Source organism: Saccopteryx bilineata, chromosome 1 (genome assembly GCF_036850765.1).
Source record: "Saccopteryx bilineata isolate mSacBil1 chromosome 1, mSacBil1_pri_phased_curated, whole genome shotgun sequence".
In the NCBI taxonomy this organism is placed as follows: domain Eukaryota; kingdom Metazoa; phylum Chordata; class Mammalia; order Chiroptera; family Emballonuridae; genus Saccopteryx; species Saccopteryx bilineata.
The window spans coordinates 183,520,127-183,538,884 of NC_089490.1; the positions used below are offsets into that span (position 1 = coordinate 183,520,127).

General features: G+C 37.4%; 1 protein-coding gene across 6 annotated transcripts in view; it reads left to right on the top strand.

The window, feature by feature from the left end:
* The window catches only part of LRBA (LPS responsive beige-like anchor protein), a 634,310-nt gene that overhangs the window by 591,636 nt on the left and 23,916 nt on the right, over positions 1–18,758 (top strand). For all 6 annotated transcript variants that reach the window (XM_066280997.1, XM_066281009.1, XM_066281017.1 and 3 more), the window contains exons 51-53: positions 3,622–3,684; positions 9,241–9,396; positions 15,167–15,334. In XM_066280997.1, the coding sequence (XP_066137094.1) occupies positions 3,622–3,684; positions 9,241–9,396; positions 15,167–15,334 (387 nt within the window). The remainder of the gene's footprint in view (positions 1–3,621; positions 3,685–9,240; positions 9,397–15,166; positions 15,335–18,758) is intronic.

Genomic DNA, 18,758 nt, shown 5'->3' on the forward strand with positions numbered 1-18,758 from the left:
ACAATCTTTTAAAGTCCTGAAGATTATAGGCTTTCTTTTCAAGCCATTGTTGTAGGTGGGAATTTTTCAAAATAGATTTTAATAGGCTGCTAACTTGTCATTAAATCTTTAAAGTGTGCATAAAGCACTACTCATTATGATACCTGAAATGGTTGCAAAAATATAAATTTGGAACAAGGGCCTTGTACCAAATTAAGCGGAAGCATTTTTAGGGACAGAATTGAAATGACATTCAGACAAAAATTTGATGCACTGACTGTGACCAGAAAGACACCCTGATGAAGAATCTGTGTTGGTATCAGAGTGTATTAGATAAGAGAACAGATTTCAGAAAAAGTGAAGAAGTTAAAATTTGAGGCAACTATATAATATCTCAATTATTAGGTCTTTTAAACCCTTTTTCTTCAAGTGAACTTATTTTACAGAGATAAGTGTGGATGCACATGGTATATTTTGGAACTAAGGATTATAATCTGATTAACAAATGTGATTTTGAATTTTCTAAATGCCACTCATGGGAAGAAAAGCATGCTGGTAGTGTGTTTTATCAAATACACTAGAGCATTTGCCTACTCTGCATGCAGTCCCCTTAGAGTGTGGCAGAAACACCCGTGCCAGTGACATCAGGGCCAAAATGACACTTATCCTGGGCAGCCGTTTGTGGCAGCCCCGAAACCTGCAGTTTAAACAGTGACACCATATGTGAGAGAAGCAAACCGTTGCAGCTGCCAGAGGCCCTGACCACTGAGCCATTCTCCCCTCAGCTTAGCAAGGGCTTCAGCGGGCCGTGCTGGCTCAGCCCGAGCGCTGCCAGTCCACGGCTGAGGCTGCTCAGGTTCAGGCACACTTGTGAGCACAGATGGCTGGGCTCCTGACACCCCCGTCTTGTGCAAGCCCATTTCCCTTCCCTTAACACTTGGTTTCAGGTGTTCTTTCCCCTACTTCCAGTTTATCTATTGACACATAGAATGATTGCGGGCACAGTCCCTGTGCGGCAGTTTCACTAATGGGACACCTCCTGTCCCAGCCCAAGTTCACCTTTCCGTCAGTCAGGCGCTTGGGGGACTACCTGTGTTTTGCCAATTCTTTGCCCATATAATTCTCCCCAGTGAGGCTTCTTTGTGCTTATACCTTGTGTCACTGGTGGTTTCTGTCCCCACCCTCTGGCTTTACAGTATTACACAGCACCTCTTCTCCAGGTCAATACAAAGAATGATAACGTGGTGACACATAGGTGCTTATCTTCCACGCTGTGACCCAGTTCTGAGCTATCCCTACACCTGCACCTAACTGTCATTAAATCGGTGCCTCATTCCAGGTAAATTTACATAAATCTGGCCTTAATCCTATCTTGTGCCACCTTTACCTGTCAGTATGCCTTGATTTAAAGCAAATGTCAGAAAACCCTAACAGATTTTCTTCAGTGAATATCAAATTCATGTTACACTAAATTTTTTTTGGATTAGAGTTGGTTCCTTTCTCAGAGTCTGATTTCCATAGCTTGTTCATGATACAGCTAGCTCATGTCATTTATTTCAGTTGTGTCTGAGTCTTGATTTAGAAAAAGAAATCATCTTTACCCTTCTCATTCAGAGGCCCTTGAAGAATCTCCAGGGGGAAATAATAGCAGCTACTGTGTATGGTGCATCCTCTAGGTTATAAATACTCTCTTCATCAATGTATGTGTATGCCCCCCAATGACCTCAGGCTGTGGAGTCTGTATTTAGGTCGAAGCACAGGAGATTGCCATTTCTTGATTTGTCTCTGGGTTATAGTCACACAACACCATCAATAGTTCAAATGCTATAGAAATGTTTACCCAAAACCAATGCACTCTTATTGATCAATGTCACCCCCATTAAATTTAATTTTCTAAATTTAAAAAATATTGCCATCTTTAATCAGTCAAAATGTCAGCTATCCGTAATTGCATACGGTTTCACCTAATGAATCCATCGAGCCCATTTTACAGATTAGGAAACTGAACCGAGGACTGCATACCTTGCCCAGGGTCACACAGGAAGTCGGCAGAACTGGGGTTTGAGGCGTGATCATGGACAGTTAACCTCCTGAAACCTCTCTCACCGACTGCGTGGTTTTAATGTTTCTATGAGCCCCGATTCTCCAGAAGTAGAGAAGTCGCAAGGTGCTTGTGCCTGTTGGCTCTGGATTCCTAGCCGTAAACAACACAGTCGGGTAAATGGGGGACTGTAGCCCCTTTCCCCCATCATTCCTGTCTGTGTCCTGTGATCTCTTTACTAGCAGAGCCAGCGATCAGCAGAGAAAGTGCCTTCAGTGAAAAAATAGTGAGTCATAGGACGTCCTTTCTTCGGCTACTTTAATGTCTTATAAATACTCAACTATAATTTTTAGTGCTAATGTTTTACTTATTCAGCTATTTTATCTTCCAAACATCCTTGAAAAGTCGGTATTTACCAACAGGGGAAGTGGTGACATGATAAATTAAAAAATCTAATGAACTCGTTGGAATATGTCCCGTTTTTATCGCCAGCCCCTCAAGGACAGTCAGAAAGATTTCCTAAAATCTGATGGTATTAAGCAGAGCTCCAACACCGACCCAGCAGTTTAAATGCTTATGAGTCTATAAAAGGCAGATAGTGACCAGAATGAATGGCTAAGTCATTTGGGGAAAATCATCTGGAAAAGGGCCCAGAACTTAGCTATCAGAACTATAAAGCTGAAAAGACCAGCTATTCCAAACCCTTCATTTTGGGGTTTATGATTAGCCCAAGGCCGCATAGCTGCTACCCCTGGCTTCCTGGTACACTTCCTCTCTCCCTGCAGACTGCCACCTCTCCCAGGGAGACCACCACCTCTCCCAGGGAGACCGCCCACTACATCTCTTCTTAATTACAAACTGAACCTTGCCTGAGTCTTTAGAACCATTCTGAGCATTGAACAAACTATTCTTAGTATGGATTGATTTTTTGTTACGCATTTGCTTCTTGGGGTATTTTTAAATAGAAACCATGGAAATATTAAATATTAATAAAACCTTTTTTTAAAAAGCCTCAGACCTTTAGGAAAATATTTCAGTCAAATGCACTTAACTAAAACATTTATCTGCCGATAGCTTTCTTTATTTTTATTCAAACTTTCAATTGATCGATTTTCAGTGATGGATGAAACATTAAATGTTCCCTGACATAGAGCCTTCCCTTTCTTCATCATAAATTGATGGTTTTGCGGGTCCTTTGTGCTGCAGCATTCAAACCTGCCTTTTAAAGAAGCAACAAAAAATAGTATTTGCTACAGTCAGCAGATGGTTGTCACATTTTGTTTTCAGCGCGCTTTACCACTTAATTTTGTTTTGTTGCAGCTTCAGAGGTTGCCAGTCAAGCATCTGCTCTAGCTTATGGCCCAGGCAGGACCGGGGCCGCTGCTGGTGGCACAGGTTCAGAACAGCACTAATCTAAAATAAATGTTTAATAAGCCAGCCATAAAGGCACCTGGACTTTTTTTTCTTTAAATTTCACAAAACGACTTGAGAGATTTGGGGGATTGGAAACAGTTGTACGTAAGATTTTGACTTGTGCATTTTTATGTAGTTTCTATATGAAAAATAATGCTCTTTTTTTTTTTATCTTTTGTGAATTCCAGCTCATCAAGGTGCTGTCCAGGACCAGCCATACCAGCTGCCAGTGGAAATCGATCCTCTCATAGGTCTGTCACTTCCTCCTCGCTTTGCGATTCATTAAGCTCTGTATGGTGGCCCTGAAGTGTAGATTACAGTTGTTTTTCACTTGCTGGTTGCTGGGAATGGAATTTTCCTGATAAACCATTTGCATGCAAATTGGAATGCAATGAGCTGTGGCTATGCTGGTATTTCATCAACTCCCCCTCGTTGGTTTGCCTAATTTGAACAGGCCTAGGACGCGTGTCACTGAAAATTAATATGGATGCTGTAATAATGTGTGATTGAGAATGCGTATGAAGTACTGTCAGGATAATATTGGATCTTTTCATCACTCAGACTTGTTGATGAGCAGGAGCGAGGCCCGTTATGATGAATTGGTGCACCAGTAATGTGATGGAGCCCCTTTGCTAGGGAAATTTTCATAATAACAGTGGGGCTCTTAGCAGCACTGTGTTGTGAAAAATAAAACTGTAGTGCCAGGGTTTCATCATTAAAAAAGATCAATCCTGTCTTCCTGGACCCTCTGTTCAGTCTGAGGGGATTAATGGGCAATTGCAGAGCAGTTTCAAAGTTGAAATATATTACCGAGCCAATGGCAATGTTAAGATATTCGTATTCATTTTCCTAGGGTCCTACAGCCCAATAAATTGCCACTGGAGGTTAAATTTGTTCAGGGGGAAAAAAAAAAGAAAAGGGAGGGGCCCAGAAAGAACCACTGGGACGGAATGAGGGTCAGCAGCGGATGACTTCACTGCATTCTGCCTTCTGAGTAGGTTAGCACCATGGTCCCCAACCCCCGGGGCCGCGGACCGGTACAGGTCCACAGAGAAAGAATAAATAACTTACATTATTTCCGTTTTATTTATATTTAAGTCTGAACGGTGTTTTTTTATAAATTTTTTAAAATTATTTTATTTATTCATTTAGAGAGAGGGGGCAGAGAAAGAGAGAGAAGGGGGAGGAAGAGAAAGCATCAACTCCCATATGTGCCTTGACCAGGGAAGCCCAGGGTTTTAAACTGGCAACCTCAGCGTCCCAGGTCGCCGCTTTAACCACTGTGCCACCACAGGTCAGGCCGATGTTTTATTTTTTAAAAATGACCAGATTCCCTCTGTTACATCTGTCTAAGACTCACTCTTGACGCTTGTCTTGGTCACGTGATACATTTATCCATCCCACCCTAAAGGCCAGTCCGTGAAAATATTTTCTAACATTAAACCGGTCCGTGGCCCAAAAAAAGGTTGGGGACCACTGGGTTAGCGGAAATCTCTAGTTTTAGCATTCTTCATCCTCGTGGGTTGTACGGCATTTGCGCCCTCACTGAGACAGCAAGCCTAGATATGAAAGATGCTGTTCAGTAACTTTTAGGAAAAAACTTAATTTTTTAGCTATAGGGGTAAGCTACTAGAATGGATACCTGGCTTATAAATTTGTCAGATTTCCTGACCACATGCACATTTGTTAGAATTTTAAAGTTTTTAAATAAAACATATAAGCTGATTTAGTATTTTAAAATTCAAGTAACTCCCATGTATATGTCACCCTTTCTGTGTTTATAAACCATTGTTTCACAGGAGACCTAAATGGCCACCACTTGCAGATGAACTCTCAGGGTGAACTAAAATAACCTAAGCTCAGAACGAAGACATTTATCATTTCCCCAAATATAAGCAGAAATCTAAGAAGTAACTACTATTGTTAATAGATAAATACTATTGTTCCTAAATCTTGTTTTTCTTTGAGTAGATATGGTTTGCCATGTATTAAAAAAATTAAATACTCATTTTGGTAAAGTTTAAAAAGTCAGGAAAACAATAAAGCCCATTTGCTAAGTCATTTAAGGCATTATTTCTGAAGTAAAGCCTTACTATTTGCCTTAAAACTTAACAATGACTATTCTACAGTTTAAAGTCTATAATTAAATAAATTCAGCAATTTTAATCCTTTATACCAGGCATAGGTAAACTTTTTTGGTAAAGAGCCAGATAGTAGACCCTGGCAAGTTGGTTCAGTGGTAGAGTGTCAGTTCAGCATATGGATGGATGTCCCGGGTTTAATTCCCGGTCAGGGCACACATGCTTCTCCACGCCTCCCCCTTTCCTCTCTCTCTCTCTCTCTCTCTTCCTCTCTTCCCCCTCTCACATTCTTCCCCTTCTGCAGCCATGGCTCAGTTGGAGCAAGTTGGCCCTGGGCCCTGAGGATGGCTCTATGGCCTCACCTCAGGCGCTAAAATAGCTCAGTTGCTGAGCAATGGAGCAACAGCCCCAGATGGGCAGAGCATTGCCTGATAGGGGGCTTGCTGGTGGATTCAGGTCAGGGAGCATGTAGGAGTCTGTCTCTCTGCCTCCCTACTTCTCACTTAAGGAAAAAAAAAATGAGCCAGATAGTAAATATTTTAGGCTTTGTGGGCCATAAAGTCTCAGACAGAAGAACTTAACTCTGCTGTTACAGCACGAAAGCAGCCATGGACAGTATAGAAACAAATAAGCCTTGCTTTGTTCCAATAAAACTTTATATACAAAACGAGACAAGGGCCAAATTTGGCCTGTGGACCCTAGTTTTCTTCCCTGCTATAGATCTCTGGTCATCAGATTGTTTGCTGTTTTATCTCCTAAAATAATTGTTTAAAACCTTCCTGTACACTTTTAAGTTGAGATCTGAAAAGTTTTCGTCACAAGTTTATAAAGAGCTACAGACTATATAAAATTTTAAATATATCCTATAGAATCTAAAGATGAAATGGAATTGATACTCAACTTTTTCTGTTTCTAAAAAATTTATAAAAATGTCTAGTTTAAAATTTTACATTTTTCCTTTTATTCTTGAATTTATTTTTTCACTTTACTTCCCCTCCATAATTTTAACTTTTGAAAATTAAAACATAAGTTTTAATAAACATTATTAAACATACAAACATTTATCAGAACTGCATCTTTTATGAAGCAGTGAGCTCCTGTACTCATGGATGAACATTATTTGTTGCTGAATGAGACAATATTTGTCAACAGTTCTGTTCTTTGTTTTTTATAAACAAGCTCTGAGGAATGTCACTCACATAAGAAAATAAATGGGAAAGGAAAGAGTTTTGTTTTAATAATGTCACTCAAATCCTTGAGTTCTTTTTGGGTTATGTGAAAACATTCATGTAGCAGTCTATCATTAAGAATTATTTTTATGATCTATCACTCAGCAGTCATTTTAACAGTCTATTGTTTGGACTTATTTTTAATGATCTGTATCAATTGACAGCCTGATTAGGCCCTCTTTCCATTTGATTGAAAGCAGTGACTTGGAAACCCCCTACTCTGCAGAAGGAATTGATACCTGTGCATTCACTTCTCAGCATCACATTAGTTAATGTTTTTGAACTGTTCCTTTATTTGACTCTCAAGAGATTTTTATGCCCTGAGGTAAGATTCTGGTTAAGAGAGCAATATGCTTTAGTTTTATCTAGTAGAATAAAACTAGAACACTCATAAGAGTGTTCTCAGGCAAATCTACTTCAGACTGAAGAACATCTGTGCCTGTGTATCCCAAGGGGAACTCTTAAACCCCCAGGGCTATACACCCAGTTTGAAGACTACTTATCTATACAAATATACGTAATTTTCACTAAATAAAATACTTTCAGTAATGAATCTCAGGAGGTTTACTGGAGAAAACAATGAGATAAAGGAAGGGCAGTTGTGAGGTAGGTAGGTTGTATAGATTAGATGGATGGATGGATGGATGGATGGATGGATGAGTGGATGTTGCATTCTTACAAGTAAACACTTACTTGGAAAATAGTTCATCTGAATGCTCAAGGGGCATCAGCCTTGACCCATGTGTACTTTATGGTCGGTCACTCAATTCAAAATTATGCCCCTGCCCGGATCTGTTGAGCTAGGTCCTCCCAAGAAATCACAACCCTAAAAAAGACCAGTATGAAAGTTTATATCATGGGATCAAAAGTCATAAGGAAACTGACAAAAATGAACATTTTCACAATTTTCATGTGAAATAAAATACTGCACTCTAGAAAGTTCTACATACATTGTTTTTAAATGCTAGGTTTCTTGGGATTAAAAAACTGAATTGTATCACAAAGCTTCACACTGTGATGCCCATAAAAGTTTTTCTCGTCTGCCAGGAACTTCCCTTTGAGTGGAAGGAGGGAGGAAATGATCCCAAACCAGAATTCTGCCCTTTTAACTACTGCTGTCACTTTCTAGCCCATGAATCACCCAAAAGTATCGGAATCCTAGTATCAGATAGTTATCTAATACTCTTAGATGATTAAGTTGTGTCATCAGATACTTGCAGAATTTTGAAGTATTTCACATGGACATGTATATTTTTGCTATGTTGTGTTTACCTTGAGGGCAGGGAATATTTTACTCTGTGTCGCCGGGGGTTCCCAATGGAGCACTAGAGAGGATTTGAGCATTTTTTTCTGTATCACACTCTGAGCCTTCTACTAAATTGGCCACATTAACTTAGCTATTATAAACAATGAATACAATATAGATATTTTTCTATTTTTATTTTTATCAATGTATTTATCATTTTTAAGCTGAAGACTAAGGCACAAAATATGTAAATAGTCAGATGCAGAAATTTACTTTGTTTCAATTTCTGATACAATCAAGATTATTTAGCAATATGAGAATCATTATTTATGTCGGAAAGCTGGTGCAAAATACCCCTTAGGTGACTAGAAACGCTTTCTATTTGGCTGGCCTCATAATGCCCCAAAAGGCAGCTCAGTGAAAATGCCTTTTCTGATAATGACATACTTGATCGTGTATTTCTAGAGGATTATTACTCTCCCCATGTGCCTGATGTCGCTCTGTGTCTGACCTTGTGCCTGTGACAAACCCCATCTCAGGTGCTCCATAGCACTTTGAAAACACACTGCCAGGCTGTCTTGTTTTATTGCTTATGTAGGGGTAAGGAAGTGGCAGTGTGCTGGGCTTTGACTTTTTCAATTACAAGTATCTTTAATAAATAGTCCCTCTCCCCTTCCTTACATGCAAGTGCAACTGGAAACAGGGCGAAAGGGAGCTCACATCTCATCAAATTAAAGACCTGTTACAGCCAAAGTAGTACAAGGGGCTACAATATTTCAGATATATGACATTTAAATTCTGATATCATTCTTGTGACAAAAAGTTAAAAGTAATAGATTGTCACAACATGAATCCATTCTCATGGCAATAGATGTAATGAGATTGTCAGAAACACAAACCTAACTGTGATGCAGTCTGGAGATTGTAATCTGGTTTGATCCTGCCCAAGAGCTAGAAAGCACACTCGGAGAATTGAACACTACTCTTAAATTGTAGTGTGCTGTTCTTTCTTTCCCCTAGGCAGATTTCTTCCTGAGGTGTTCGGTTTAGCTGCTGCATTCTTCCAACAATTGGGTGTGTTTTCCCATTTGTTTTTTCAAATATTACTGTATTTAAAATTAAAAATCAAATATTCCTACCCTGAATGTGCTGCCTCTCCTCACTCACCCCTGCCCTCAGGATGACAAGCTATAGGATTTCTTTGCACATGTGGGTTAAGTAAACTTTTTTCTTCTTCTCCTGTTCTCATAGCCAGCAATACAGGGATGCACAGGAGGCAGATCACCGACCTGTTAGACCAGAGCATTCACGTCCATTCCCAGTGCTTCGTCATCACTTCCGACAACCGCTACATCCTCGTCTGCGGCTTCTGGGACAAGAGTTTCCGCGTCTATTCTACAGACACAGGTAACTTACTTCCTTCATCAGTGCACTGAGGTTTACTACAGGTACCACTGAGAGAGATAGGGTGCCTTCTCATCTTCTTCCAAAATTACAGAATTCTACAATTTATAAAGTAAGGAAAAGACACATTTTCCAAATCGACTATATCATCCACTGTTCACTTCAGGGTGTTTTTAAGAGGCAATTTTTTGTAGCAGATTTGTCACCCAAGCCTCATGCTTGCAAATGAATGATGCATTTTGAAAGTATATAATGGAATGTAAATACCATATGCATAATCTTATGACAAGTGCACACATATATATGTGTACATTTTCCCACTTTTGTATTATTTAAAGGATTTTTTTCCTTACTGGAAAATCTCATTAGGCATATTTCTTGGGATCAGAAATCTTCATTCACCCAGTTCTGCATAGAATCTTGCTGAAAGCTACGCCATCATGAAGAAAATGAACTGACTACTGATTTTATGTGACAGCTCTTGTTAAAATAGAAAAGTTTAAGTCTGTGTATTCATTTGCACGCATGCCCTTCAGGACAAACCAAGCTCAGCTTGGTATTACTACAGGAGATCCAGCCAGTCAATGTATATAAATTTTTACATATAGGAAATTTAGAAACATTGACAAATCTAATGAAGTTTCTTTAAAATATTTTAGAAACCATTAGAGGATTAAATAAACTTGTAGTAAATATTGTATATAGCTAAATATCTTAATGAAAATGAGATATTAACACATTAGAACTCAACATACTGTGGAAGGAGATACTTAAACTAAAACAAAGCTCTACAAATAACTTGATTTAACTGTTGTGGGAATAGGAAATTCTTTTTAATTGAAAGTTCTAGTTTATTAAATGTTGTATAGGAAATCAGTTTCCAGTCTTGTTAATAATATTTATCAAACATATGAGCGTATTCTCCTGCCTCAATGAGTATGGTAAGTATATTGGAAAGTTAACTGCTGATTATTGAAGGAATTTGTGCTAAGTGTATTTTGATGACAGTAATGTAACAGTTATGAAAGAGTAGGGAAAATGGTTGAAAATGTACTGTTCATAGGATAAGTCCTAGAATATTTTTTAAGCATGACCTTGTTTATTTTTTGTTTTATGTAATTGATGATCTAGTTGTTGTTTTTTTATAATTTGCATTTTTATTCTGTAGATTCAGAAAGAAAACATCAGTATTCAAAACTTTCTGACTCATTGGGCTTTTATTGCATGTTTAGGGTCTGTGAGGTTGATAACTATTCAATCTAAAATGCCTCTAAGAATTCTTTAAAAATACAGTGGGGATTGATACATTTTCCTAAAACATCTATTATTATAATGCTTTTTTTCTGATTTAGCAATCAAATTGAAGTTTTAATCCTTTCACTGTATGGCAATTATTTGACCTGAGACTATGCTTCCTGTTTGCACAAATTTTCAGATTAAAGTGTCTTCATACTCCTACAGGATTTTCTTAAATATCCCTTTATATAGCATGTGTTTCTTTACACATTTTTTAGAATTATTTTGAAATGGACATCCAGTACGTTCCTCCTTGGGCGAGCAGCGCCGGTGGTTCTGGCAGTGGGTGGGGTTCCCTGGCCCCCAGCTCAGTGACCAGGCGGCCCGCCCTGCAGCCTCTGCTAGTCTACCTCGTCCTCATTGCTAGGACTTGATCCTTTCCAGGGTGCCGCAGAAGTGGAATTCTCTATCCCATCAGTCTTTGGTTTTGATGTTTGAGGAGTTTTGAGTTTATCCTTCCATATCATTTTTAAAAGGCATGAAATAATATTTCTAAAGCTAACTTTACTTTATATAATAGTTATAATTAAAATGACTCTTACACTCAGACACCATTCTAAGATTCTTTCACATACATACTGTTCCGGCCTCACAGTAATCCTATCAGGTAGACAGAGTAGGTGCCCTTATCTCCATTTTCCGGAGGATGAAACTGAGGGTTAGAAAAGTTGGCTTGTTGAAATTTGTGTGGATAATGGTGACAGAACTGGGCATTGGAGGCAGCTCTTCTGACTTCGAATGCTGTGTCCTTTGTGATTATACTATTATCTCATGCAGGTGTGACCCATCAGTCACTGGCTCATTTGAAAAACACTGTTGTATAGCACTGTTGTATAGTGTGTCTGCCATGTTACATTAGACTTAATAAATTAGATAACATTTCTTCCCCCTTCCCAAACTTTCTACTTTACTGTTTTTTTCAGATGTGTGTGTGTGTAAAACATTTTGATAAGTAGTCTTACTATAAACTGCATGTTAATGGGACTTAGTCTGTGCATAAAAATATTTACAGTTGTCCAAAAAGTTGTGAAAAATTCTCAAATGATAGTCCTCGTATCTCTTACTCTCTTTCTACCAGCAAACTCTGATTCTAGTTGGTGTAAAATAATTTTAGTTAACTATGTGTCTCACAATATGTGTATATGACAATGGGAATATTAAATATACTCTCTTTAATTTTGCAGGGAAGCAAGGGAAAAATTGTATGATCAATAATATATAATTGTAGAGCTATCACAGGTGTTGAATGCAATTATATTTTAGCACATAAACCCCCCCCCCCCAAATATCCTTCTCTTATTAGGGTTGGGAGGGGTAGGGGAAGAAACACGGTTGTAACAGGAAATTCTTTTAACATAAATCATGTTTTCGGGACACAGTGCGCAGCGAGGCAACAATAAAACCTTCCCTCAGCAGTGGGAATTATTTTCAGGCCACATTTTAGATTCAGTGGTGCAGAGTCCTGAGCTTGAATTTTTTTTTATTTGTAGCACAGCTGTCAAATAAAACATTAACTAGAAAATTTGTTCTGTCAAAAAAGGGATATTCTAGTGCTTGTGGTAATATTTGATATTAGTGTGTGGAGAGGTGGGCTGGTTTTAAAGGAAACAAAAACTAAAAGTTGAGGAACACTTATGAGATTATCAGAAAATCATTTACCAAAAGAGCAGCAGGTATTTATGTGCTGTGATTTATTTAGGAGGAGTGAACCTCTGGCCCGTCACAATAACTAACATTGCTGAGAAAGGCTGCAGAACAGGAAAAAGTAAACTTAAAAAATAATAATGTTTTTCAGAGTTGAGCCCAAAGTATAAATTGTAGAGAATAAAATTAATTTGTACTAGAATATGAAACCCTTTAGATGGAAATACTTAAATGCCACTCGCGTATTTCAACCTTCCCTGACGCCCAGTCTGCATTTGTTCCATCTTGTTATCCCCCAGATCCCGCCTATGCTTCTCTTTTGTAATACCAGCCACTGTTCCTTATTATGTATCTGTTTGTGTTTGTTTAATGTCTGTCTGCCCCACAGGACGGGCAGTACTCTGGGGACAGGGACCATGTCTTTTCACCACTGTATAGATGAGACAGTGCCTCCTGCTTGGCACTTAGTAGATGCTCAGTAAGTGTTTCTTGTGTGGAAAAATCACTGTGATAACTTTTTGGGCAAAATTAAAACATGAGGAAATTTTAGCTAAAAAAGAAACCACGGTGACTGAGTATCCCATTTTCCTGACACTGATGTTCTAGATACAGAGTGATTACTTAACTAATAAGTACTAAACGAATCTTGGGTAATTCTGTCACTCTATTTAATCCATCCTATATTTACAGGTAAAGCTTTCTACTTTGACCTCACATGAGTTGGAAATTACACAAGTTCCCGCACGAACACCCATTCTCTCGCAAGCCTCCAGTGCACGTGGAGCCCTGGGGTTTCCTCTGCCCCAGGATCTAGTTGTAGTTATTTTGTTCATTCTTATGCCTGCAGCCCACTGATTTGATGGGTATTAAATCTTCAATGAGCCAACCCTAAATCCCTCCTAGTTTACATGCTATCAGCATTTAGGTATAGGCAGAGCCAGAAGTCACTGTACATACTCTGTGATCAAAAGCAATCACAGTATTGTGGTTCTGTTTCCTTCAGTAGTTAAAACTCACTGATTTTACCTTCAGTTTTCTAATCTGTAAAAAGAGTGCAGTCAGCTACCTAACTTTCCTCTTGTCCTTTGTAAGACCGACCTCTCATATTTCCCCACCACTTTTTATCACTAAACCTCTCCACTTCATTCTGCATATAAATTGGAAATGATGTGAAAATTACCATCTTTTTTATATTTAATTTGCTCTTTTTCTTTTCCAATTTTTATTCTAAAAATCTTGAATTCCTCTTACCATATTCTTTATGGTATATTTCATCAATAAATATGGATATAGCTAATTTTTAAAATGAAATGTTTAAAAGTCAGTTTAAAAAGCTGAAGGAATTCAGAAATGAACATTTTTAACCTTTTCAGTTAAAACACCTGCTTTGACTAAACTCTTTATTTGCAGGAGAAAAAAATATACTTTATTAATATTGCAATTTGAGATGAAAATGAATCTGATTTTAAAGTTACTCGTAGAAGTCTGTGGAAGAGAAAAACACTATTTGACGTTTCATCTGATTTATTAAAGTATTTCTGTATTTTATTTCTAAATTTACAGCATTATAATAAGCATTGATTTATTAAAATAGAAAATATAAACAATTTAATGTAAATACTTTTTAGTTATATATATTATCTTAAAAAGTTAAATACATTGAGATGCCAATACTTGAGACCTTAAGCTTTTGAAAAGGTAATGATGTATTCCAAGGTAAACACACAAATGTTTTAGTTATTATTTTTTTTCAGCTTAGTAATCTTTTTTGCCTGAACATTCGAGCTATATTTTTTGTGACCCCTCTCTGAAATACTTATATATAAAAAAGAAACTGCTAATGAATTTTAAGGGTAGAAATTCTGTAATATTTATTTTCAGGTTCTATAGACATTTCAAAGGAAAATGTTAGCTAAAAGCTAGAGGGAGGGAAGGGAAGGTCTGCTACAGGTATTTAATTCTTTGGCCAAGTTTGTATGAATTAAAAATACCATATCTGATTAAACAAAGATTCTAAAAGGTGGGAGCTTTACTGTTCTCTGATCCCATCATGTGAACAATTCATCCTGTTTCGAAGGCCTAGATATAATAAATTTCCTGGGTTCTCTCCCCCCCCCCCAGTCATTACCATGAGATAAACTGCCCTGATCTTAATTTCATCATCACCCCCCCCTGAGGAATTTTCATCATTCAGGTGAAATTAAAACAAAGAAAAGAATGATGTGGTTCAAATTGAAATCACAGTATATTAGTCTTTTCATCAAAACTTAACTCATGTAATCCTGGTTTTAAAAACACAGGCGCTTCCAAAGTGACCACACCAGCCTTGTAGAGATCACTGAAAAAAAGAAGAGATACCTCAAATCTTTACTAATTCAGAGATGGGTTTGTATTAGTTCAGTCTGAATTAAAGAGTACTTACAGAAAGACAACTAAGTTTTGTTGTGTTTTGAATCATACAGAGTAACTTAAGAAAATGTTAAAATGGTTTCAAATAAGGGTTCTCCAGGGCCTGCTTTCATCAATAAATAAGATTCATTTGTAATTTATAGTAGCTGTTATAGTGATTCGGTACCATGGTTCTTAAATATTACTATTTGATTTGAGGTAGTTTTTGTCTTCCAGAATGTTATTATCACTGTTCAGTTGATGTTTTTGTTTGTGTTCCTGTCCAAAGAAGATTTAGAGGTTGGACCAGATCAAACTTTATCATAATATCTGAATCATTGGAATATATTAATAAGGGTTTGTTATCTTACAAGTGAAGGGTCACTGGATATTTTGTAAAAAAATTTTTAATAGCAATTTCAAAGATAATTGTTTTGTGTTTCAGGAAAATTGATCCAAGTTGTGTTTGGCCATTGGGATGTTGTTACTTGCCTCACTCGTTCTGAGTCATACATCGGGGGAAATTGCTACATTCTCTCAGGGTCACGTGATGCAACCCTTTTGCTCTGGTACTGGAACGGAAAAAGCAGTGGGATTGGAGATAACCCAGGCAGTGAGTACAACTGATTTTACAAGTAAACCTGACCAGTGCTGTGTAGTAACATTTTGCAGTGAAGATATCTTTTCATCATGGTGAAAGTGAAACTGAACTCCTAAGTCATTTTAATTTCTTAGTTAAAATTTTAAAAAGGTCTAGATAGCCTCATTATTGACATTTTGTGACCACAGATAATTCAACTCCCAAGCGTGAAACCTCGTTTTTCATATTATAGGTTGTTCTTATGACCTGAAAATGCGAGTTCTTCATTGTAAATGGCTGTCATCACATAAAATAGAGGTGTTTCATTCGCGAACAATAAGATGTAACATAAAAAGAACAATCACATATTATCTTGTTTATTGAATTCATATTTTAAGAGAAAAACAGTATAATTTTGTGGAAACAAACCAGCCTTTATAAAAAAAAGTGCTTTCATTTACATATTAAAAGGTAAGCAGGTCATAAAAGGCCAATATGGAATATTCAAATGGCTCTTGGTTTTTCAGATGGGAAATGAAAATGTTCACCGACAGCCTTAAACATCTTTATGAAACTACGCTGAAGGCAGTAAAACAAAAAATGTGTAACCATTTAAAATTGTAATTCACAGAAGGCAAAAAAGGAAGCAGCTACCATTAAAACCAATCGCACACAGCTGCGGAAAAGAAATGGCTTTAGAAAAACACATTAAGAAGTAGGAAAAAACAATTAAAGGGACCACCTGAAAAATGAGAATTTAATTAAAATTATTATGACAACACTGAAGAGTTCCTGCAAGAATAGCTTTAGATTTTTACTTCATAAGGTAGAGTCTTTTAGCTGCTCTCAAATATTTACAGTTTCTTAATTTAAAGCAAGTTGCAATGTATTTGTTTAAGAAAGGATCATGTTGTTCCTGATTACTTTACCTGAACCCTACTGCACGTCTGTCATTCAGCCCCAGATTATGCAACAGTCTGCGATATTTAAGTCCATCGTGCTTTGTGTTCGCTTCTCCAAGTGGTGCTTATAATACTGGTACGAAAGTGAAACCTTATCATTGAAAGCCAATACGATTTTAAAAGAAGAGTATGCAAAGTATTTTATCAAAGCTGGTTCTGCTGTGTTTGGTGCGGTTTTTATTCAGTGAACCTCTACTATGTAATATATTTTAATGAACACACAGATCATTCCCTATACGAATAGAATATAAAAAAACCCTGAAGGCCGCAATGCTATGGAGAATGCTGTCTTTGTGATCAGATCCAACTTCCACGTGTGTCTGTGTGTGAGGACTGTGTGCATGTGTGCTTGCACAGCCATGTCCACTTCACATATACTTAGGGTAAAATGTTAAAATACATAAAATTCAGGAATTTTGTTGCTCACAGTCTTTTGAAAAGAACTTAATGTTCTTTTCATTATAGACCCTCACATTCTGCTCATTTTCCTTCCCGGCCTTTTAGGATGAGTGGCTACTTTCAATTTCTTTTTTTTCCTGTGTTTATAAATTCAGTGATTGAGATTTACTAAATTAACTCAGACAAACATAGATTTGACATAGATAATAAATATACCATTTTGTAGTTACCTGAAAATATTTAGAAAGAACTTTCTCTTGTCTTAACATACTGTATGATGTTTCCTATACATATAGCAATCGGAATGCAAGGAGGAAAATTTTTTTTTTTTACTTCTTTTGCCCTAATCATGTCTGTATGTTATTACCTATGTGTATTCTAAGAAGTAGCTTAAGGCTTATTATCTACACTTACAGGTAATTGTTGTATTTCACAGATTTAAGTATGTTTTTAAAACTAAAAATATTGAGCTTTACCAGCAAAGGTGAAATACATTTTTATATATTTAAATACCTTACAAATTACCTGAGAGATGATTTTTACATGCATATACTCCAAACAACAAATGAACCGAATCGGACTGACCACATTCTGGAGCTTGGAGTCTGACAGATCTGAGTTCTAAGCTGTGCTGTGCTCTTTGTGGCCTGTCTGCGAAATGAAAGCAACAATAGGAGCTGACTTAGGTGTTATCAGAGCGCTGGGTGCTCGGAGCAGATAAATCACCACGCACACACCATCTTGTCGGCATTAGAGTATATATTATAATGCTATATTTTTCATAGAGCACTTCATCTGTATCCTCTCATTGTGTGTGGTGTGGGGGACATTAACTCCATGCAGTGCTGGTAATGGAAAGAAAAGAAATACAGAAGAATAACAGAACAGAACAGCTAATAAAAATTTTAGAAAATTGGAATGTATCTTGACGAAATTAAATGACCTTTCTCAAAGTGAACCCCGTGCTTCCAGGCCCTCCGCTCGCATCTGATGGGCTGGTGGCCCGATGTAATTTTGCTCTAGCTGTGAAGGGTGAACTGGGAGAAAGACAAATAGGCACTTTTTCAGATAATGAGAATTTCCACACATTAGAATAGAAAAATGAACAAGCCAGTCTAAGCTATTCAAAACAAAAATGACCAAAAAAAAAAAAAAGACATTTTTACCATGTGTGTTTTAAACATCCATGCAAGCTGGTTCGGATTTTATAAGCCCCGGGCTCATTGATGGCAGCTGCCGAAGTCGGAGCTTTCCAGATGGGGAACTGTAGAGTCTGCTTATTCCTATACTGTATCTAGTAGATGCAGTAGAATCGTCCTTTAAGAAATGGTCAGGTGTGCATGGGTAGAATTGCAGTGTGGTCTGTAAAGGCACACAATGCCTCAGCTTATGTGTTTTAATTTAGATTTGTTTCTCGCTTTAAGGGAAAATAGGTAAAGAAAGCGAGTCTGTTGTGTTTTTTTTCCTGCTTTTCAGAAGTCTCATTCAAAGATTCTGGGTTTTTTTTTTAATTTCAAAAATTAGAGATAAACTACTAATTTTACTTGGTAGGGTCATAAACCTGCTCCATTTTCTATAGACCTTAGTGCTATATGTAAAGTTCATGGCTTTATTACTATTTTTTAAAAAATCATGTTGCCCGATATTAATATGTACACTGCTTGGGTAAGATCAGGCTAATTCTAACTGGATGCAATCTCTATCTAGCATAGCTGGGAGTCTATAAAGGGTGCACATAATCTGCCTGGATTCTGTGGCAAAAGCAGTGCTGACCTGTTAGGCAGATAGGTTTTCATCCCTGACTTTCTTGTCTTGGGGTAGTTATCGCCTGTGGGATGCAGTTTTCTCAATGAGAAGAAAATTAAGCTAGGATTCCAGCTCATTGTGATTTTAAAAAATAAAACCAATCAAGAACATTTCAATAAAAGATGTTTTTTGTTTGGAAGCCTATCTCAGCCCGAGTACTCTGTGTGCTTTAGGACCGCATCTTGTCCACCGAAACGCTTTTCCTGAAATACTCCTTTTTCCTTCAGAGTAAGGCTCTTCAGGCTGCACACTTTTAAATTTTGGAAAAAATGTTACCCAGTGCATTCAGT